This window comes from Takifugu rubripes, chromosome 21, assembly GCF_901000725.2.
Source record: "Takifugu rubripes chromosome 21, fTakRub1.2, whole genome shotgun sequence".
NCBI lineage: Eukaryota > Metazoa > Chordata > Actinopteri > Tetraodontiformes > Tetraodontidae > Takifugu > Takifugu rubripes.
In genome coordinates, this window is record NC_042305.1 from 4,467,253 (window position 1) to 4,490,972 (window position 23,720).

Here is a 23,720-nt window from a genome sequence, read left to right on the forward strand (position 1 = left end):
ATTTAGTGTTTTCTGATCAAATTGGGCAGTCTGACATTAATTGTGCTTGTTGATTTTGTTACTTGGATTAATCATGTAGCACATAATGTGAATATACTGTTAAAAACACATTTCTCATTTTGTAAGGTGTCTGTTAATTGAGAGTGGTTACATCATTGTGTCAATGTATCCCATAAATAATACATTGTGAAAAGAAGTGTACAACCAATTATCGCCAACCAAACAATATATCCCATCATCCTCTGCAGTCGCACATGCAAGACTGTCATGATGTTAATTATTAAGGGCATAGCAGTACATTAACAATGAAAAGACCACTGAGTGTATTGTTTTAATTAAAATTTTACAATGCAAAATACTCCGGTGCCGACATCAATCTGGAACACGCTGATATCTGATTTTATGACGCCATTTAATGTGCACTTTATTTTAGCTTCCACTATATTTAATTCTCAGTTGAGCAGAGGGTTAAACCTGGAAGTGCGTGGGCAGATCAGGGAATAAAATGGCTCCTAAGTTAGGCACAGGTGCAGAATTCAAGATTTTTTAAAAAGCCAGTTTCAAAATGTCTTAGTAACATTACAGACAGAAGCATATTGAATGGTTGGAGCTGGAGCCGGAGCCTTCTTAGTGAAGGCTGGGTGAATCCTTTCAAACATTACAGTACATGCATACCTGATGAAAAGTTTTTATTTTGGTGTTTCAAGGTGAAAACATACAAAGGAGTCAGCAGATCAAGTGGAATTTTCTTATTGTCTACCTTTCAATGGTTACTGAACTGTCCACCATGACCCCTTTTCAGCAAACTCTTGGATTTAGATACCAGCATGTTGCTGATCAGCATCACTAGAAGGTTCATCTGTGTGTTAACATACAGGAAGTCATGTGTTCACATATTTAATATCCGTTAGCAATAATGTCTATATTCAAAACAACTACTGTAAGTCTTACTGTGCAGAGGTGCACCGAGCACATACTGAAGGCCTTTGTGGGGACGTGGAGTTTTTCATGACATCTTTAGATAGACACTTAATGCATGAGTGGATTTCTTTGGAAAATCAGGCGGCAAGATTCCTTAAACATCCTGGTCAAATAGGTCAAGTCAACCAGCTCTCCTATCGCTGGTTGAAATCTTCCTCCCGTTTCTTCGTTGAGTTTAAGATCTTGCTTTAAATCATCTAATAGCATAAACAAGTAGTGTACAGTTGAACCCTGATCTCTTGTAATTGGACAGTGGTTATAAAAGGTCACACCATGGCTCCACCCCCTTGGTCATTTCTGTCAAATGTTGGAACTGGCATCAATGTAATCCAGCATCCTTTCATGGTGAGCAACAAAGAGACATGTTTCTACTATCAGCTGGTTGGCCAGCTTGGTTACACAAGCTCATGTCTGCCATTGCAATATGGTGACTTTAATTTCATAACCGCCCGTGGCTGGTTCTCGCTATCATACAAACAGCTAAGCTAAGATACGCTAACTTTCATAGTGTCACCTGTGACGACAATGAACGGCAGTAACAAAAAGATGGAATTGTAGTGTTGGTTCCTTCTACACATGGCGGACAGAACAGGAGGTACAGTGTGCAGCTGACTGTAGTTTGGTTGGTGAGTCATTGGAGGTGACAGTAGACAATACAGTGGTTGGGGGACAGCATTAAGGTTTTGGTGTCACTGGTTCCCTGGTTTCCCTTTAAGCTTTACAGCAGCATAGGTTTCAGTATGGCTGGGTGGTTGAGGGGCAGAGCAAAGACAACCCAAACCTCGAGAGACTAAGAAAGTAAAAGGCACTTTAAAAACTGTAATAAATTTCAGAGTTAATAGATAGAATATATAGATATATACCATATGTATACACAGGCATTGCAATATTGGAAGGAATGCAAAGACAGAGTATAAACACTTTACCATAGATTATATATATAGTATTTATGCATGTAGAATATAATAATATATGTATGTAACATTTGTTGAACATAGTGATATTAGGAGCATAAAAAAAGCAGGTACAGATGTGATAAAGCGCATTGTGGGGTTTCATTGAGGTTTCTGTGAGGGCGAAACTCGTGGCAATAAGTTTCAGTTGCTGTGCACAAACTGAAGAGTTGCATAGGCAAGAAAAGAACTGGTTCCCATTCGCTCAGGTTGAAGCCTTAAACGCAGCACATACAAGCACAAATACAACAAAACAGTAAAGAGAAAAATTATGTTCCCCATCTAAAGGGATAGTTCAGAGTCCTTAACTTCCTTGAAGCAAAAAAAGGCACCCCCCACCCCGTTTTTATCAAGCAAAGGTCAGTTCAAGGTCAGCAGCAGAATTTTTGTGCAGAACATGATGGAATGGTGAGTGTGGGAATAGTCAGTGCACGTGTGTGTCCAGGAAGCAGACGGCTGGCTCAGCTGTTGGGAGCTGGCGCTACAGTTCAGTGTCCTGGTACTGGTAGGAGTTGGTGGTGTAATATCCCGCCGTTGCCTCCTCCCTCAACTCCTTTTTAGAGGGCCAGAATGGACTTCTCTCCTGAGAGGACTGAAGCGTGTGGGGCTCAGGACAGGAGCTGGACCTACCAGGAAGGAGAGGAAAAAATATGGCCTAACTTGTGCTTCATTTTTGCAATTAGTCCAGACAGATAAATCTCAACAAACATTAGATGGAGGGTCATGAAATTCTATACAAACGATTGTGTTTGGATTTCTGTCTATTATCATTTATTACAGTCCAGTGTCCTTGTGTGTTTAAGGACCTCATCGGGGATCGTTACAATAAGTTTATCATCCGACGCCACCGCAGCTGAGTGGTTCCATTAAGTGAGTGGTCAACTCTAACATGGAACAACTGGAATGTGTGTAAAGAAGCTTTGCCGACACAAACACACTCACAGCATTGCAGCATTGTGTCCTACCCAATAGGCTGAGGGCGACTGTGATCCAGCTTGGGTGTCTTCAGAGGGACGGCATAGATGTCTGGGTGCTTCTGAGAGATTTCCAACTGCAAGCATCCACAGGTCATGAATTAAAATACGCTAACATCGTTCCTGAACATGCAGAAAATCTTCTTTGTCCATTTAATGATAATCTAAAAGTCTTCTAAATGTCTCTCTTAAATGCTAATGTTGAGCTGGCTCTACCTTGGCGTTCTGGGCCTGCTGCATTTCTAGTATCCTCCGAGCTCTGGCAAAGTGGTCCATCTTTTCAAAGGCCTTGATCTTCCCCAGGAAGGACCTCATGGATGGATCCTCCACAGCACTCTCCACAACTGCCTCCTCCTGCTCCCTTGGCACAGTTCCTGGTGAGTGACCTGCAGCTCCTGCCATGCTGGATGCAGGGGGTGGTGGAGGCATTCCCAGGGGCCACAGTTTGCCAGAGGAGTTGAAATTGAGGGGTGGAGGTGTAGGCAAACGAGAAAAAGAGGCTGCTGAGCGTGAGATGGGTGGTGGAGGATCATTGTTGCTGCTGGCTGGGCTACTGCTGGAGGGAGAATCATAACTTCGGCTGGAACTGGGTGGGGGAGGGTGGTGTTGACGAAAAACCGAGTCCTCCCTCAGAGGAAGCTTCACCTAACAAAAAGAGGAGAAGCAGACTGTAAAGACAGATGCAGAAATGTATACATATCTCATAAACAGCAGACGTGGAACATAACCTGGCACTGATTAACCAAACTAATGCTGCTCTTCACTCTTATTTTTAACATTCAACAACTGTGACCAATCTTTTATACAATCCTTTGTTTTGGTTCATCTTTATCTTTGATGCTCAATGGGGTCTGAACTGCCTCTATGGAAACATGTCTGATAACATGTCTGATAACAAGACCGTTAACGATGCTAACGATGATGATCCATTAGTAGAATGTGGAGCTATTTAGAGTCAATACCACCATCATTATTTTTAACTCATGTGACGAGGAAATCTGAACAAATTATTAAAATGAAAAGGAACACATGGACAAACACCAGCGTGAGAAGAACTAATTCAAATGGTGTCATCTTTTTTCATGTACAGTCTACAGATGCAGAGTGTTCCTCAAGAAACAAACTTCCATTGATAAAAAGTCTGATCAGCAGAACACCTAACAGGGTAACACTCACCTTGGGGTCTGTGATGAAGACAGATGGTGGGCTGGATCTGTCCAGGACTTCACGGCTGCTGATTTTCCTGATGCGACTCCTGATGTCTGGATTGTACCTGCGCAGGATCTACGCACAGAAGGGGGGAGTGTACAGAAAAAGAATAAAAGTCCGCCGGGCGGACTTTTATTCTTTGTCATTATTTATGAGGACATATGATTTTGTACTTCAGAATTTTGATGGGTGTAAGTCCCCGACTGCACTAAAGGTGGCAGCACAGTCCTAATAATGAAAGTGCTGTTTTTAATACGATGCAGCCTATATGACAAATAGGAACGAAGAAAGAGGTATGATGTCGGCATTACGTATATTTTATAACCGTTTGGTTGGTAAAAATGATTAATTTAATACTGCTTATTCCTTAGTCCAGTTGTCATTGATGTGTGTCCTGTTCACCAGCCTGTTGCTGTATTTTGTTTTTGTCACAAATTTCCAAACTCCTAAAGTAGTTCACCTTCCATTAAAGGAAGTTTTTCCTTTTAACCTAAGCTTATATATGTATGAGATAGACCCCCAAAAAGTCAACTTTGGGGGTTGAAGCTCAGGCTCTCAAAATTTGAATGTGGCCCAATTTATCATCCTGGTCATGAGAACGTCACAAGAGGGTCACTCAATCATCTCTGAGAGGTTTAAATCTCTGTCAGTAAAATAATCTAAAATGTTCTGTTGAACAACAACACAGCTTACATATTTTCTTTTTGCCCTCAGTTGTTCATAAAATACTCTTTAGTATTTGCTCTCTGACCTCCTCAGCTGTGACAGGTTCAGATGAGCGACTGATGGCGGAAATGTGCATCATCTCCATGTCTGGCTCATTGTCTGTGTAGGTCCCGGCCTCATCTGCGGTGTCGTCCATGTCAGAGGTCAGCCGGCTGTCCATGCTGAGGTAGTCAGCGGACAGGAAGGACAGACGCTCCATGTCCTGGCAGTCCAGATCACTTTCTACTCCCTCCAGCTAGAAGAGACACATGGTGGATCTTGGGTGTACAGGCAGGAAGGATGGACAGACGGATAGCACAAGAACAAGAGAGAAAGAAAGACAAACAGAGCCAAGCTGTAGAGCACTACTGGTAGGAAGTAGGAAGGCACTCAGAACACACACAGATGGCTGCTAAGACATTAGCAGGGAGACAAAGGGCAAGTTACTCTACTACAAACTACTGAGAATCTAAAGACCATACAAAGGTCTGTATGTCTTAAGGATGCATATTTAATAAAGCTGCATGCCTGATCAACAGTGTCATATGTTTCAGGTGGACCACAAAAGGACTTAAAAGTTTGTGAAGTGCAATGATCTTGTCAGCGCACATGTAAATCAAGAGTTTACTTAACAGTATGACCTTTGAGCCTGTAAAAGTCCATGTAAATGAATCATGGTATCATCATAACAATTCAAAGGAAATTGTTGCCCACTAGGTCAAGGATAAGGCTACTAAAGTTATGGACCTAACAACGTCTTTAATAAGCTATATAGCGTGAATTCAGCTAAAAGGTTCATAATGTCTGCAGCCCTGTTGAGGGATAGATCGGTAAAAGGATGCCACACACTGATGTTAGCATGGAATAGCATGAAAGCAGCCCTCCCTCCTTACATATTATACATATATTCATATATATTCATACTAAGGCTTCACTTCTGGTCTCACAGGCAACACCTATGAGTATAACCAGCAGCGAGTGCATGTGAAGCAGATACACCCTCGGGTCCAGTATGTTCCTCAGTATGTGTGTTTACCTTGCCATCAGAGACCCATACAGCCTGCATCTGCTGGTCCCTGATGGTGTCTTTGACGCTGCCGTACCAGGCATCGTTGGCTGAGTTCAGGTCAATGGTTGCTATATAAGAAACAGAGCACAGGCCTGTTTAAATACTGACCCATATTCACACAGGGTGGTGCAACAGTTAGTCGGATGATTTATACCAGTAAATAAATGAGCGCAGGTCTTCCTCAGTTTCACAGACTGCTCGTAGAGTTTGTGGGCACTGCGGTTGGAGTTTGGAGCAATTCGTTGTCTCATAACCTTGATGCCGTGCTTGCTGTCAGGGTTAAAGTAGATAACGATGGGGTACCAGTGGGTGTAGTTTAGGGTGTCCACGGCCTTGGGGGTGACGTCCAGCAGGGCGTGCTTGTCCTGTAAGATCAAGATCGAGAGGTAAGGATAAACACTGTTAATGTTTCATGTGTGGTTGTAGAAGAGATTTCTGCTAATAAACCCTCTGTTCACCGCTTAACCATGGTGACAGCATTTTTTACAACAGTGAGGTGCTACAAAGGTTTTTGACGATGGTAGTTCGTAACAGTTTTTCCCATCTGATTTAATTCATCTATTAAACTTTCTTAAGTAAAAAAAGCAAATTTTCTCAGTGTGCAGACACATCGAAATGATCTTATATTTATGTGTGCCCCATTTTAGAAATATTTCAGCTATCTGACTTTTACACACAATCCAATCCAAATAAATTAACAAAGACCAAATCATCAACAGGAACTAAGAACAAATTATTAACTTGAGCTGTTTCACGGAATCATTGTGGATTATTGTGTTTGTGTGACGCAGCGAAATACCTGCTCAATTATCTGCCGGATCGTGTTCAGCCGGACGACTCCCGAAGACTTCTTGGATCCAGCATCTTTGGGTTCCGTTTCTGATGTAAAGACACATAATTAAAGGAGGGGCAACTTTGATACACACAAAGAAGGAAATGAAAGGAAAGAGGCTGGAGACACTTACTTGCAACAGTAAACAGGTCGGGCATCTCAGAGGCCAGCTTCTCGTTGGCAACATCAGCGATGGCACCAAACAGCACAACCGGACGCCGGAAACCAGCTGCAATTACACATTAGCGCAGGTTTTCCACAAGTCAATACAGAAAACCTCTGTACACCAAATATAAATAAAACATCGGTGATCAATGATCATGCACCAGCACTAAGACTGAGTCATGCCAGCACTGGTGTGTCAAAACACCACCATAATCTGTGACACATCACTTCTGAGTTAAAGTTCGCTCTGATCTGGAAAGGTTCAGACTTTGATAATCGGTTTTAAAACTTTGCTTCTGTTCTCTGGAGCCATTTGTCACAGTTACATTCTATTTACCTGGCCAGGATGACGATACTGATTCAGAACAGTGTTTCATTCTAGAGATCCTCTCACAGTTCTCATTTTGATCTGTTTCTCTGAGTCAACATGTAAAGTGATACAACCCAGCTACCGACCCACCACAATTATGCTATCAGCAGCTACTGCACATAATCTGCATCATATAGAATGTATTTATTATTTATTTACCTTTATTTATTTGGGTCAAAAGAACCCTGTATGGAAACATTTGAATTCAACACATCTCTCTTTAGGAGCTTTACCTCCTTTGAAAATAGTCCAGCTGTCCTGCATAATTAAAGTATATGATGTCATAGACTTCATTACTATTAAAACTATGTAGCAGAAGATGAACTCACTGTAGTGATCTTCAAATTGGCTTCAACATAAAACTTTCAGAATTGGTTTATTAGTTTCTAACAGGGCCTATGTAAGGGTTCGGTCTTTATGTACATATGTTGTCCTGTGTATGTCACATGTACACATGCTGCACAGCGAGGGCATTCCTGCACCCACCTTCTCTGAGCACCACTCTTTCATAAGCAGGGAAGCGGGTGGCCAGAGTCTGACTGCTCAGATACTCTCTGCTCTTCCTCAGATCCTTCCTCTTCAGAGAACGCTGAGCCCGCAACCGCCAGAAGTCTGCCCGGTCGCCACCCACTGCTTTATGGGAATTCTGGACGCTGGCCATCTGCTCTGCTCTGATTGAGAGAAATTAACAAGTACAAACAGGTCAGAGCGCTTTGTAGTGCATCCAAATTTACACAAAAGACAAATCTGTTTTAAGAATTTATGTAAAAATTCTTTTAGTCCTTTTTCCCCTACATGGGATGTTTACAATGAATCAGTTCGTAGATCATTTATCATAAGTGTATCACAGTAAAAGCTTCTGTATACATGAACTCCCGTGACCAGATCTGTACATCTCAATGAAAAATAATTTTTAAAATTAAAAAAAGGTCTAAATCCTCCAACAATGAGCCTTATAAAGATTCACAGGTGTATTAACAGGCTGTGACTGGTAACAAGCCCTACCTGCTCTTATTGGGGATGATGCCCTTCTCCAGCAGCTCCTTGTCTTTGCCAACACGAATTGCCAGCCAGTTGCCGAGTTTTCCGTCATACAGGGTGTCCACCACCTTGAAGATGTCCCCCCGACAGAAGGCCAGACTCTGTGGAGTCTCCTTGTCATAATCATAGTGGGTTCGGATGAAGAAGGAGTCTCCTCGGCCTGACACCAGTATATCATTATAAGCTATAGTGGGAGAAAAGGAGAGAGAAAATCACAGTCAGGGATATAAAGGTGGACACTGGGAGTAGACTGCAGGGGGGTAAGTGGTTAAATATCGCTTTTCTAAGCAGACCGAGCCGCTCACACAACGACCCAATCACTGAAGGACTGGTCTTGAGGCTGCCTTTCAGCCAAGTGCATGATGGGACTCGCCCATTGTTGTCAAGTGTCATCTGTCATCCTTGAAACAATTTTGATTGTATAAGACGCAATATAAATAAAGATTGATTTGATTTTGATTTTTTTTTATCTGTGTCATTACATCATACATCCTACCTATTCCAGGAAAAGAAACATCTTTGGGTTTTCTCTTTCACTGTACTCTATATCTACAATTGAATGATTGCTAAAGCATAAATATTTTGCATTAACAAGATAACTGACAATCTAATCATACGTTTGGGGATCGGTGTTGAACCCAGAGCAGAAGTCGGTGTGTGGACTTGTTGAAAGATATCGATTCAGAGTGAAACAAGCCCCCACTGAAGAAATATGTGACAGGAGGAACAAAAAGCCAGAGCCAACATAGGATCCAGACCATAAATAACCACTAAACCAAGTGATACCCTCCCAGGGTTCCCTATCACTTGATTTTCTTCAACATGTTTCATTACAGGAACTCACTGGAGTCTTCAGCCACTATTACTAAGGAGACGTGTTTAATGATTGTACTGCCCACGATTTAACACAGATCTATTCAGTGATCTGGAGCAGGGGGGCACAGTAAAGCGCCTACAGATTATCTGGATTGTAAATGATAAATGGATTGGAAGTGATAAAGTTGTATTTAAGTGAACATTCACTGATGTTACAAAGGGCAGGCAGGTAGGGAAAACATAGGATGAACGGCTTAAAGATATTGGTTTTATGTGCGGAATGAATAAACCACATTTGGATATATATATAGACTACAAAGTTCACTTCCTCTCCATGCGATTTAGGTGTAGATAATCTGCCTGTCAACCATCATGTCCCCTATAAATACAGAGCAGGGCAGGTCGGACGTCCTCTCATTGTCCCCAAACACATGCAGCTGGAAATTGTTTTAGCTAATATTAATTTTAATGGTTGATGATTTGATTTGAATGTTATTTGAATGATCTACATTTAACATATACCGGTAAACTGTATTGTGATTGGAAAACTATGGTTATATGTAGCGTTGGACATAATGTTGTAATTTGTTTTCCATCTTTGTAGCAGCATTGGTCCTCGTCACTGGCACTCAGCCAGTTCTGTCACCAATTCACCAATTCCTGATGAACATAAAAGAAAACTAAGAACTGAGTTCAACTGTGTTTCCTGTGTGGCTCCAGTTAGAACATTGAATCCCCCAGCAGGTAGTAATTAACTCCTCCCCGCCTGTAACATGTTCCATAATCAACTTTATGCGTTGCTATTTAGAGATATTGGGGTGATAATGACTATTCAAGAGTCACATAGACGCTCTGGTTTCCCTTACAGCCATCTCAACAGTAAACAGGATGTTTGGAGCTGAATATCAAAGACTGTGATGCAAGTTGCTCAGCCTTGTGTGTTTGGATACGGAAGGGATTAAGTTAACCTATTCCCAGTTTAAATGAGGCAGGTTATTCTCAGGAATCAGCATTCAGGTTGCTCTCAGTAAAAGGAATTAATGAGCCAACACCAAGAAGTCACTTATAATCTGCTCCCCACCAGTTCATGGAGAGTGTTTAATATGATGATGAACATGTACTGAATTCATTAGTTTATAAATTAACAGCAACCCAAGTGAGAGTAATCTATTCTAATAATAAAGCTGCCATTTTCAGCATTTCCTTGCAAGTGTATGCTAAATCTATTTGGAACAAAAGGATGCTTCTTCATTTCCATATCTCATGATTTGTTTATTTAAAATTATGAACCAATTCCCTCCACAGAACTGAATATAAAAACACAGACCAAATTGTTTGGATCCAGTTGCTCATGCACTGTCCTAAATAATCACTAGAGCATGAAACCTAGACGATTTCACTGCTGAAAATACTCACAGATGAGTCAGTGTCTCCTGGATTCATTTGCTAAAGTTTCTGCATTGAACTCGTTGCTATCTAAAGGATGCTGATAAACTGAAAAGAATGCACTGTTTGGCGGATCTCCCACCAGTGCCTGCTCCATTTTCTTGCAAAGCTTCCTGACTTCATTTGTGTGGCCCCACAATGTGCTGACCCAAAGGCCCAACAGAGACTGCAAGGCTACAACTGCATATGTACCGGTAGACTGGAAGTAGAGTGGAAATGTGTGCACACACATTTCTAGTGCTTTGGAGCTGTTGGTGACCCTCGGTGGCAATAAACAGATGAACAATTATCAGATCTTTGCGATTAAATGTATGTACATAAGCGTGCCTGAAATGGTACACAAAACAACAGTGGCAGCGTTGGTGCTGTTACAACATGTTGCCAATGGAGCAGTGAGCAGAGAAAGCGGAGGACTGGCTTATCAGCTGCTTTAGGATAGTCCTCATGGAACTCATGGCTGCATGGAGCTGCGGCCACATGGGGCGTGACAGGGCCAGGAGCCATGTCCTACCTGTGCCCGAACACAATGGGTTTAACAGACACGGGGTCATTTCAGCAAGAGCTGGCAGACCAATCTGGACAGAGCTGGTCGAAACGGAGCCGAGCCATGCCAGCTGTGAGGGATGAGATTATTCACATATCAGCCACGTATATCAAATTCCCATATACACTGCAGTTAAACAGGCCAAAACAGCGCAATTTGCAGCAAGAGCAGGTTTTCTTAATGTAATAGGAGCTATTTACTGCTCACACGTTGCTATAAAGGCTCCATCACGGGATGAATTTATAGCAACAAAAAGAATTTTCAGCTTTGATGCAAATACAACTAACTAATATTGTTGGCCTGGATCGACACACGATTTATCCCTTTTGAATGAGGCTTCTAGGTAACTAAAGCATTTATTTGTCCTCAACCGAATCCCCCTGACTGGCGTGTGATCAATGCCACATTGATTGGGATGTACAAAACAAACGCACAGTGTTTTGTGTCTGATTTTTTTGGGCATATGGACTTTCTTGGATTTTCAGTATGAAAGCCATGCAAGTCTTTGTCTCTGAGGCCCCAGGTCTTTACTCAGCTACACTCTGCTGAGTTTTAATTAGCTTAATAAAATGTTTTTGGGTGAATGCATCAATGTGCCTTTGCTATCCTGCAGGTAGTCTCAGACTCTCACGAGAATACATGCATATCTATGTGTTTCATGTCAAACCAAAGCCAAATCCAAATTTGATACTCCAGCGGCTAATTCTGCAGCAGGAATGTGTGCGAGATAAAGTCAGAATAAACTTCAGAGTGTGTGATGGTGTGCAAGTTAATGCTGTTCTATCTAAACAGCTACATAAAGCCAAAAGTGGATAAACTCTAAATTCACCGTGATCACCAGCGGGTCAGTGTTTAAGCAGAAAATATTTACCATCAGGTTTGCTCTGGGCCAGAATGGTGATCATTTCCCCTTTAGGGATCTCCAACAGGAAGAGGACAGCTTCTTCCCTCACGACGCCTTGAAAATCAATGTTATTCACCTTTAAGACAAAACAAAGGGCACAACATTGATGCAGCTATACACTCACCAGTGTTTACTGGTACTAATAACAATGTTTGTCTGAAGGTAACAGGTATATTGTAGTTGACCAAGTTTCTCATTTCAGTATAGTTGATACATGAAATAAAGTGGTGCCTGCTCTACCTTCAGGATCTGGTCTCCCACACGCAGACCTCCCTCCTCAGCAGGACTTCCCTCCTGAACACTAGCAATGAAGATGCCCACGTCGTTTCCTCCCGCCAACCTCAGACCAACACTGTCTCCTTTCTGGAAGTTCACCATCACTGTATTTGACCTGCAGAGGCGACGTACATACAGATTACAATAGTACTGGAGGACTAAATCCAATGTTTTTTCTCATTTAATTTCCATCTCTGGGGATCATGACCAAAAGGTTCAAATTTGGCTAGTTTTCAAACTAGACCTGAAACAAGTGATCTTCCAACCTCCACATCACTCGTAACCACACCCCAAGGCAGGCAGACTTGCTGTGTGTCCGTCCAGAGAATAACTTACCACGTTTTGTAGTGTTGGGCCTGTACCAAAGCAGCATAGCTGCAGTACAACCATCAACTGGTATGGCTAAAGTCCCAGGTTTTCCGGGAAAAACTCAGTGAAATTATCCATTTTCAGGGGTTCGAGACTTGGCAACAGAAGACCTACACTTGAACTGGAATGAGGCCGATGATCCTTTTTACAAAACCAGAGCGTCTAAAGCTCCAGGCTCCTTCCCCATCGGAGCAGCTGACCAGCTTGCAACAAGCTCTGGCTTTATGTGCCAAAAGCGAGAAGAAGCTCCAATTCTTCGACTTACAAATCAAGCACAACCTTGCCAAATGGGAAGGCAATTTTTTAAGCTGCTCTGCAATCAGGTGAGGCTTTTCTTTCTTTTGTGTTTAGAACCCATGTATTTTAACAAGTTTAAGCCTTTTCCTATCGTCACATCACCATCATTCCTGACAAATGCAGGGTTTTATCTTTTTTTAAATGTCTACTCTTTGTATATTTACAGTAAAAGCAGTAGTGATGTGGTGATTTGGTACAGTCCAGTTTTCTGTAGTAAAAATGGGGCAAATGATTAAAGATCATACAGTTCTGGATGTGTGTATGATGAGATCACTGAGGTCAGTTCTTGCCTTATTACATCATGCATGAGTCTGTATGTCATTAAATCATGCGCATCCCTTTTTAAAGCTAAACTGGAGCTCACAGATAAGGAGCAGATCACATGCAGGTATGGCGCGGTTTGTCAGGAGGCATTTATATTTCGGATCAAGGCATTATGTCCCTGAGGGCTTCTTTTCTTCTCCTCAGATCTGTGTATTCTCATGTTTTCCCTAAAGCTCACCCGTATACTTTTTCATCTTCTGGACATGGTCGCAGAAGAATCTTAGGAGTGGCTGTTGCAGCAACTGTAGACAATAAACATGAAAACTTGTTAGATATTACACGTGCCAACAACATGCGAGTAATATTAGTCCATCTGGACAATTAGTAATGTGGGGAAAAAACTGATAACGTTCGCCTGTAGTGGGGTTTGTGTAACCATTTTGTTGTTGTTTTTTTTATATTGAAGAGCAGCAAATTACTGACTAGCAGTTGCTTGGCTAACTTAAACATAATTAATTAACTTTTGTGGTTGTGATATTGAGTCATCTAAATTCACGGGAACATCAGTGCATGAGCTGAAACGGATGATTTCCTTAATGTGTTTGGCATTTATTAACGGGACTGTGTGACATCATAGGCGGGGAGAATACTGTCACCACAACCTGGAGGCTCCGCACTTTTTGACCCATCCTGGACCACATCAGCTGAGGATTGGGGGAATTCAGGGATTCTGAAGGGGGAGGCCATGGCCGACATCTTAGCCGTCCTCATTGAATCCTCCCTGTTCCAAACATGGACACACACTTCTAAATACACACTTGAAGCTAGAATCTATGGATGCACCTCATTATTTTTCATGTTGATTCTTTTTCTCGATTAATTCATTAGTTAGTTCCTCATCTTATAGCCACGAGACTGGATAACAGGTCTGAACAGGTGGAGTGGCACCTTATGTCTTGTTTTGTCCACAACCCAATAATCTTCAGCATTTTATCCATTCCTCACTCCAGCACAGTTTTTTTGTTTTAAATTGTGAGGAGCAGTGAAATTCCAACATAACTTTACATTTGAGGAACTACAGGGGCTGCCCTGCAGGAGGTTGGATCTCAACTTCAGAGAGATTTTAAACTACCCAATGAAACAATAAATGAACTTCAATAGCTTTTCCTTTTAGCTCAATCAAACAGCAAACACCCATCTTACCTGGGAGCGTCTCTCTCATTAGAGGAGTGGGAAGACAGGTCCGAGTGGCGGGATCTCCTCTCCTCAGGAGGAGAAAAGGAATGATAGGACTCCATCTCTGATATGTCTACCAGAAAAAACAAACACAAAGACACCTCAGTTAGAAGCACTCCAAGTCTCTCTGACACTGACCACCACCAGAATAAAATTGGATACTTCAGGAAGCCCCAACACCATGAAAGGTTCTGCAGGAGTCAGAATGCCGACATCTTAAAAGAGGATAAACAAGTGGTGCCACGGCAGGATGATTGAGATAAAAGCAGCTTTCACCCATTTATAATCCAGAATTGAGCTGAAATACAGCCTGTTCGTATGATTTTAATAACAAAATTGTTTTGCATGGTTTCCTACCTTCCACTGGTTTCCATTTCCATGTGATGCCATTAGTGTACTTAATGCATAATAATGGTTCAAAAAGCTGTATGCAACAGTTTTTGGAGCATTATGTTGCGCTGATTTAACTAGCTAAATGCTTTGACTCATGCTATACAATCCTGCTCATGCACGAGTGCGTGGAAGCCTGAACAGCAGCATAATAAGGAACGATAACTCAGAAAAGACTCAGCGAGTGTTTTCTTTGGTTTTCTACAATGTTTACATTGTTTCACTGCACGTTTTACATTTAGGCAGGCATCACGAGACACCTGATAGTTGTCCCTCATTAACAATAATGTCACTATCTGCAGTTAAAGAGACCAACATTTTGCAAGAGTGCAATTAAATGTAATTCTTACATGTTTTCATTCATGCAGCTCTTGTAAATACCGGTATAAAGGTGCAAACAAGTTACAGTCCTATACTCTGGTTCAGTGGTCATAGACTCAATATTTGTTTCACATTTACATTTTACACAAAGTTTAGTGAATGTACTGATTTAAAGTACTGAAAGAATTAGAAAAGAAATCATCATATTTTGTAATTTCATTAAAAGAGCACTTCTGGTCTTCCAGGATCTATATTGCTTCCTAATGCACCAACACATGCACAGTTTTGGTCCCCACTGAGACCACCTGGCTCTCAGTCAGTCCCAATGAATTCTCTGGTTTTCCATTTGAAGTGAGCAGGCCTAGCAGATGCTTTGACTAAGCTGCTTTTATCTGCCAGACTGTGGCACTGAAGACAAGAAGAGAGTGAGTAGAGGAGAAGAGACACTAGTGCACCAACAACCCAGAAACAAAAGAAACATTTGAGGACTCAGGTGCGATGAAAAAGAGCCAGTGAATCATATAAAAGGACACGAGTGACAGGATGGTGCTGAGTGAGTCCCCCTGACAGCGACCCACTATGACAACCCCCTGTAACAGGTTTGTTACTCTAAATAGAATTGTTCTTTTATGTAACTTTAAATGAGCAGCATTGAGAGGTCAGAAAGGTGCCGATGTGTCTCGCCTGCTATATTCAGAAAGGTGGTAATTAGTTTAATTATGGTTACGCACATGTAGGGATGTGGAGAACTGATGGAGGGAAATGAGTGCAGGAGGGAAAGGATTGGAGGGAAATCTGTATAATTAGAGTAAGTAATATCTGTTTTACAATCAGCATTACATTTCCTGGAGTGTCTATGAATGTTTAATCAGGTCATAAGTGATCATCTTTTTACCTTCATCAATCACTAATCAAGATTGTTCTTATAATCACAATCAGTGATGCATCAAAGCCTACCATGATTAGTTTATTTAAAAATGCATAAAACTGGACTACACTACCAAAACAAACATCAGTGCATAATTTTTATGATTTTCTAAGAAGATCAAATAAATTAGTTTTTTTTAAACAGTTCTGCATCAATAACATCTATTCTCTCTACTTACAAGAGAAAATGTGCTGAATTTTAGATTATTTCAGTCATTTCTGGGTCATATTTGCAGTGATGCTGTGGGTGCAGTGGGATTTGTGAGGAAGAGCGGACAGGAGGAAAGAAGAGCAGAGGTGAAAAATACCACCTGGACAGACAACGGCGAGATTCTACACTGTTAGGACGAATCATTAATAGGTTATCACACTGAGAATTCAGCAAACAGCTTACCCACTTTATGAGCCACGCTTTGACATGCAACATTTCTGCGTTCACAAAAATATATCATCACCCTTCGGCACCATCGAGATTCAGCACTCAGACACGTGACAGAATCAGAATTCCACTGGCATTTTGCAACTTCCCAGTTTAATGAATCACAGAGTTCCATGTGTGTATGATTAAAATGTGTTTATTTATTCAGGAATATGACTGTAGTTGTAAAAAAGTTAAAGGAGTATGAGCAGTATAAAGAGAAGTGCAAAAGGTGTGGAAGCTTTACAACTTAGTCATGTTGAGTCACAGCCGTTTTACAGCTTAGAAAGGCAACAGAGTTACACATGCTGTGTCTTGGGGCGTCCTTCATCTAAAAGTATGACAAATTATCTGGAAGAGAAAACAGACAAAGATTGCACTTTTGAGGGATGACAGGATCGCTTCTGCTGCTCAAGATGAACACGTTTAAATCAATATCAGCAGATTTTCATGAAGTGGATGAGAGATTTTTCCCCCCTTCAACACTTTCAGCTGGAAAAAGCTAATGATTTAATCTTGGCCAGGTGATGACCTCCCCCTCTTTTTTGCTATAAGATATGATAAGGAAGCCAAGCAGCTGCCAGCAGAAACTCAAGACTGCTGAGTTTCTCTTCTTATATTTAGCAGCTTGAACAGCAGATATTTTTAGCTTTGTGTTCAGTGAGTAAAAGTAAACACGACTGCCAAAAGATGTTTAAAAAACAGCTCTGACTCTATCACTTTTACGATAAATCCATAAAAAATATCTTACATGGAGGCCTAACTATATGGATAAATACATGATTTTTTTAAATGGCCATTCATGTTGGCATCATTATCAAAATTAAGAGATTTTTACGTAAAACCAGCCTAAAATTTAGTAATTGTGCCACACTCTAAAGTGCTTGTGTTGAATAGCTCCTTACGACATGTAAAGGTGAGAGTTTTCCAGCTCAGTCTGACTATGAGGGATCTGTTTCTGTCGCTGTACTGCCTGCTGCAGTTTCCATGGCACCATGTGTTTTAAACAGTACCTGGGAATTTAGTACATTCAAGATATGTCAAGTTTAAAATTGTACTGAAGCGGTAAGCCTGTAAACACAGCTGATCCACAGTAAAACTGTTCTTTGTCACTAGTAAATCATTTTCTTCAGGCTAGCACACAAATTGTCTCAGCAGAATGTGTTTGGTACGTATGTGAAGCTTTTTATATTCTGATTTTATAACTGGTGTATTTGGTTCGAAGGTTCAGGCAATCATTCAGTGCAGTGATGAAAATAACTTATACAACCTATGTATTACATAAGTAATCATAGGCATGCTAAAGCTCCCTGTGGATTCAAGGCCCACTTGTTCAGTAACTCACCATCATTATCAGAGTCGGAGTCCTCCAGAGGAGGGATGCGAACGAGGATCTGGCGCCGATCTCTCTGAACCACCAGCTGCAGTTTCCCACTTGACTTTTCAATCAGCTTCCCAGCATCGTGCAGGGAGAGGTTCTCCGTCACCGTCCCATTGATCTGCACACATGTGCAAAATACAGCCACTTCTTGGTAATACATTTTTAGACGTCTGATTTTGAGGAACTGCAGATGTTTGGGTGAAATAAATGAAGCTAACTGTATCTATGAGTGAGGAAAAGCTCAGTGTGAGTTTTTCCAGAAACTTGGTCATACAACAAATAAACATCACATTACAACAAAACTAAAATCACTAAAATCTTCATCGTGGCACTGGGAGACAGGAGGCAACAAATGAACATTTTGTCCTCCGTGTTGACGTTATAAGCAGGAAAAAAGGGCACTTGTAAAGATTAAATTGAGGTTGACATGGGCTAAATGCTGACAGCTAGACTGGGTCAGAACATCTCCAAAACTGTTCCCAGTCTGCAGTGGTCAGAATCCATTAAAAGTGGCCCAAAGAAAAACAGTGGTGAGCCAGCCACAGGGTCATGGGTGGCAAAGACTCACTGATGCACATGGGGAGCGAAGGCTGGCCAGATCTAATGGATAATGGAGGAACTTGGCCCGGCCTGATGAATCACATTTGAATGACCGGGTGCATACCTGAATGCACATGCCACCAGGATCTACTATGGGAAAAGGGCAAGGAGGCAGTCTGATGCTTTGGGCAATGTTCTGCTGGGATAATGCACCCTGACACAAAGCCAAAACAGTTTAGGAATGGGTCCAGAAGTACAACAGTGAGTTTGAAGTGTTGACCTGACCTCCAAATTTTGCAGATCTTCATTAAATTGTGCCTCTTTAGGATGTTCTGGACAAACAAGTCTGATTTATGAAGCCCCACCTTGCATCACAGGACTTAAGGCATCTGCTGCTAACATCTTTGTGTCTGATACCACAACACATCTTCAGGGGTCTCAAGGGGGTCAGTATAAGGGGACTAACACAATATTAAACAGGGGATCCTAAAGTTGCAGAATTCTAAAAATCATTTGTGCATGTGTGTGTGCATGTGTGTGTACCTTGAGGATGATGTCTCCCTCCTGCAGGTTTCCATCTTTTGCAGCTAGCCCGGTACTGGTCATCTGTTTAATGAAGATCTGACTCCCCAGGCGAAGTCCATACTCTACAAGACCACACAGTACTGACAGGTAAGAAAAGTCACTTCCACATCACCATTAACAAGAACCTGCTCCAGGTCCCCTGATGACATTTTAAAATTTGAGGGGTTTTGGGAGCCTTATTTTTCTTAGCATCTCAAGCTCTGTTCAAAACTTGCTTGAAAATCAGACCTGGACATTTGGCAGTTGGTTTAAATGTTGGAGACAATGAAAATGCTGATTTTCACATTAATCAGACTCAGACAGCTCTCACCATAGTGCTGAGGCTGACTTCATCAGTCAGGAGCCAAACTGTGCTGTCACATGAGATCTGAATGCTCTGCCATTTTTTTTGTACTTGAAAACTTTTGTTTAACATTTATTTTTAAAAGTGTATTATTTTGTGAATAGTTTTTTCTACTTGAAAACCACATTACCGGTCTATATTTGCGTACTTGCATATTTCTATATTGAATGGCTAAGGTTTGATTAGTGTCCTTCAACATGCTGATCACATTAGATCACATGATCAGAACATGCTGAACCATGTTTTGATCATGTGACCTGATGTGATACACCTGTAGGGAATTTTAGTCATTTTAAATGGAGATGTGGTGGAGTCCTCATTTATTTCCCACCAGAAATTGTTGCATGTATGATTATATTTAACAGAAAGTTAAGTCAGCCTTAATTGTAGCAGTCACTGAGTGAGAGGCAGGAATGCACCCATGAGAGGTCACCAGTGGATCACAGGAGACACACATTCACTCAGTCTCACGCCTCGAGACGTCACTCAGCTTAACAATGAAATGGGACATCACTGACCTTCACTGGGCCTATTCTTCACCAGCAGAACGTTGATGGGTTTCTCCAGTGGTTCCAGCTCTCTAGAAGGTTCTGGGGAAGGCGAGTTGTCATTAAGATGGTCTCTGCTCCTGTACCTCCCAACTCGCCCCCCTCCTCCTTCTCCACGCTCGTATTTGTCGTCCATACGGTATCGGTCACCTGGGCTACGCCCTCTGCTGTGGTATCTTTGGTGATCAGAGCTGGTGTCCAGGGCTCGTCCCCGGCTGCCCTCCCTCCTGGTCCTGTCTGGACTGGGTGATGTTCTCTCCTGGCTGCGACCACGGCTCCTTCCTGGCTGGCTGTAATCTCGGCCTCCCCTGTAATCAGGGTCCAGGTATGCTTTGCTGTCGGACGGGTGGTCCCGGCTTTCGTTACGGTACCAACCGTTGTCATCTGCATCATAATAGTGGGTGGAAGGGTTGTATTCTCTACTGTCTCTGCTTGGGGAGGGGGGCTGTTTAAGAGAGTGTACAGCCACCTTCCGAGGTCTTTTCACAGTCTGAAAGAATAACAAGAACCTTATTATGCTTTCCAATATAAATGGTGTCAAATAGGGTCAATGGGTGCCATTTTTGGCAGTAAAAAAGTTCAATGGTCGTACATAATCTTCTTCGGTTTGATGTATGTAAGTAAATACTGTAAGTATGAGCCAACTAACCAATTTAGTGTAAGGCCCATTCATGGGGAAACTGTCACTCATCAAACAGAGCTGTTCAGACAGAATCAGAGCAACTAGGAATGTGAAAACACTGATATTAACTAAAACAACCCAAGATGATTTAAGTCCAGATCCGTCAACTGTATTTCACGAAGGAAACATGTTGCTCACTATTACACAATACTCACTATTTTGGCCACTTTTCCACATTTACGAAGAGACTGCACAGCAAAAGAATGAGGCACGTTGTCCATGGGCATGGAGTTGACCTGAATGACACGGTCGTTCTCACTGCATAAAGAAAAAAAACATCCAGTGTTGAATGCAAATGCTTAAAATGCACATATATTTTCAGACAATTCTGACCCACAGGCAGGCCACTCTACTACACACATTATTTTACTACAAACCCACAGTTACAAAACAGACTGAGCAATTCCCGACTGCAGCTATTCACACAGCACTATCAGGTTATCAACCCAACCTCCAGCGCTGCACGCCGCGATGTCACAGATACCTAAAGGGCAGCGATAGATCCTGCAGTATGAAACTCTCTTTACATTAAATGCTTTTCACTTCATCAGAGCACAATGGGATTATAGACACATTATATAAAACACCTGCACAGATGTTTTGAATGAGCAATGTAAAGGTGGCAAGTATTTAGGTTCATTGTAGACACTTACAAGAGTAATCCATCGGCCGGGCCTCCCTGAAGCACGTCTGATACGATGATGGATGTCTCACCGTTCTCCACGTTGGGGTTGTCACGGCCACCTGACACAGCAATGCCAAACCCCATCTTAGAGTCCTACAGCAAGGGAAGCAAACATCTGGTAAAGATGCAGAAAATGAAGCATCTGTGCTGCATCATTAGCATCAATCTACAGATGAAATTAAAGAGTTTTACTTTAGCGCTAAAGGAAATCTAGATCCAAACGATTACATTAGAGGTCTGTATGTCAAGGCTTAATCCAGATGCACGCGCCTGACCGTAAAGACTGAAAGTGATAACTGACATCTTTCACCTCCTGTCTTAATATGGTCATATCAGAACTTGAGTCTTAACAAATAATTTTATTCATTAATTCATTTAAAATATTAGAAGCTAAGTAATAGAAATATTATAAACCTGGTTTACTGTTCCTTTTTACCATCAAATGACATGAATGGTAAACATTTCTATCTTATATGCAGCTGCACATCAGATACAAATGGTTATTTGAGATTGAATAAAATTGTTGGTTCAAGTTGTGTCATTATTTTAATCATGTTGTGTTAATACCAGCCAGTTAAAAGCGTGTCCATCAGATCAAGTAAGCTTTCTCCTGCCTCCAGCAAAATTCTGCATTTAAATAAAGTTTATCTTATCATATTTCATTGCTCTCATGCTGGTTTTGAGGCTTCAGGCTGATGGACAGATGGACGAATGTGTGGATTGTGACCTAACTCACCCGTTGAAGAGTGACTGTGTACTGCTCCCAGACCATCTCCTCTGTCCCTGAGCCCTGCAGGAAACACACAAACAAGAGTGTTAGCAAGCGTTCAATCTCCTGCAACATTTAATCAGTGACAAAAGGACTCTGCAAATAAAGTAACTAGATTATAAAAAGAGGTGACTGATGTTTTAACAATGCTGACATCCGATGTGGCGTAAATGATACTCGCTTCAATAAAACACACAATCTATTTAACTATTTATTAAATTCGGAATGAAATAATAACTTAAATAATAAGTGGATCAAATGTGAGGACAGATATATAGATGGATATTAGTCTTTCTGAATTTCTATTCTATTTCTTTCTACTTTATTCATGTTGCTATATCACAGGCAGCATAATGTGAAAATATTAAAATATTTTACATAACGACAGTGATTTAACTTAAATGATATATTCCATGTTCATTTGTATTGTGATCATATCCATCCATTAACACCAATCATTGTGTGACTCTAATTGTTCTTTATTATTGATGTTTTGATAATATATATTTTTAATTGTTTTCCTGGATTGTTCATGTTATTAATAATGGACCAGCTTTGAAATCATGTTGTCACAGAGCATCATTTTCCTTTCCTACAGACTACACCTTCCAACATCAGTCACATAATCTGAGGGTCTCACACACGCTGCTGGTATCATGCTGACCCTAATGCAACAGGAAGACACAGATAACACAGGGTGGAGAGAAGTGGGAAAGAGAGTAACCCAGTTTAACACCATCACCCACTCACAAGTGCCAGAGGAAACACAGCGTGTGTGCTTGTGTGTGTGTGTGTGTGTGTTTAAGTACAGCAGAATCATGTCGATAACAGCAGCCGGCATGTTGTCCGGTCTGTCTCTCTGGCCGGCTGGTGTATTATCTTAATTGGACAACTATTTGAACCGACATCTGCCCTCGTTCCTTTCCACCTCACTGCTCTCTCTCTCTCTCTCCCACACACACACGCACACACACACACACAAATAAAGTGATGCGGGTGCTGCTGAACACTGCTGATGTTGATGGAGGCAGACAGGTCTGCTCAACTTCAGCTGCTTCTAACAAGAGCTGTGAATGAAGCACCAGCACCAGCAGAGGTCTACCGGGGTCACCACTGCGGGTTCCATATGCTCTTTAATTAAGGAAGCTACAGTAAAGACACTCTAGAAGTTAAAGAATCATTTGCAAAATATTAAAAATAACCTAATGCTGAAAATGCAAAACATACAAAATGTTGAAATGTATCAGTTCTTTTTATTTTATACCCATATAAAATGTGATAATGCACTTAAAAACATTGTGACAAAAGAGGTAAAATGCCTCAGTTATGGGATGGATTCACCACTGTGAGAAAGACTGCACTAATAGAGTATCATTGTCGTTCAGTGTAATATAATTAAACATAATTACAAAGAACTTTGAGGTTTCATGGTCTACAGAACAAACAGTTTAGATGTGACTCTGCCGTCTGGATGCTTCTTGGTGACTTCATAAACAGATAAACTGGCACATCAGGTACCGGTAACTATGACAACCCATCACCAATAAGCAGCTAAAACAAATACTCAACAGAAAATGATGTTTTTGGAGAGCATCTGGACTGCAGCTTAAATACTGCTGAAAGTCTATCACTGAGGGGAACAGGCTCAACAGGTTTAGCACAGCACACAGCAAACGCACC

The 23,720-nt window shown here is 41.5% G+C and overlaps 1 protein-coding gene across 4 annotated transcripts in view; it reads right to left on the reverse strand.

Moving 5' to 3' along the window:
- Positions 1–674: 674 nt before the first annotated feature.
- Positions 675–23,720, reverse strand: part of tjp2b (tight junction protein 2b (zona occludens 2)) — a 39,089-nt gene continuing 16,043 nt past the window's right edge. The window contains exons 2-24 of one of the 4 annotated variants that reach the window (XM_011615238.2): positions 22,008–22,061; positions 21,240–21,364; positions 20,742–20,844; positions 20,055–20,394; positions 19,875–19,946; positions 18,972–19,075; positions 17,853–18,006; positions 14,419–14,524; positions 13,878–13,996; positions 13,454–13,517; positions 12,250–12,400; positions 11,977–12,085; positions 8,264–8,483; positions 7,745–7,929; positions 6,857–6,952; positions 6,691–6,770; positions 6,046–6,256; positions 5,859–5,959; positions 4,869–5,078; positions 4,085–4,192; positions 3,125–3,553; positions 2,900–2,985; positions 675–2,560 (exon numbers count right to left, since the gene is read on the reverse strand). In XM_011615238.2, coding sequence (XP_011613540.1) covers positions 2,416–2,560; positions 2,900–2,985; positions 3,125–3,553; positions 4,085–4,192; positions 4,869–5,078; positions 5,859–5,959; positions 6,046–6,256; positions 6,691–6,770; positions 6,857–6,952; positions 7,745–7,929; positions 8,264–8,483; positions 11,977–12,085; positions 12,250–12,400; positions 13,454–13,517; positions 13,878–13,996; positions 14,419–14,524; positions 17,853–18,006; positions 18,972–19,075; positions 19,875–19,946; positions 20,055–20,394; positions 20,742–20,844; positions 21,240–21,364; positions 22,008–22,061 — 3,372 coding nt within the window. In that variant the 3' untranslated portion in view covers positions 675–2,415. Of the gene's footprint in view, positions 2,561–2,876; positions 2,986–3,124; positions 3,554–4,084; positions 4,247–4,868; positions 5,079–5,858; positions 5,960–6,045; positions 6,257–6,690; positions 6,771–6,856; positions 6,953–7,744; positions 7,930–8,263; positions 8,484–11,976; positions 12,086–12,249; positions 12,401–13,453; positions 13,518–13,877; positions 13,997–14,418; positions 14,525–17,852; positions 18,007–18,971; positions 19,076–19,874; positions 20,395–20,741; positions 20,845–21,239; positions 21,365–22,007; positions 22,062–23,720 lie in introns of those variants that run through there. The other 3 variants (XM_011615237.2, XM_011615239.2, XM_029829995.1) reach the window with 3 other exon arrangements.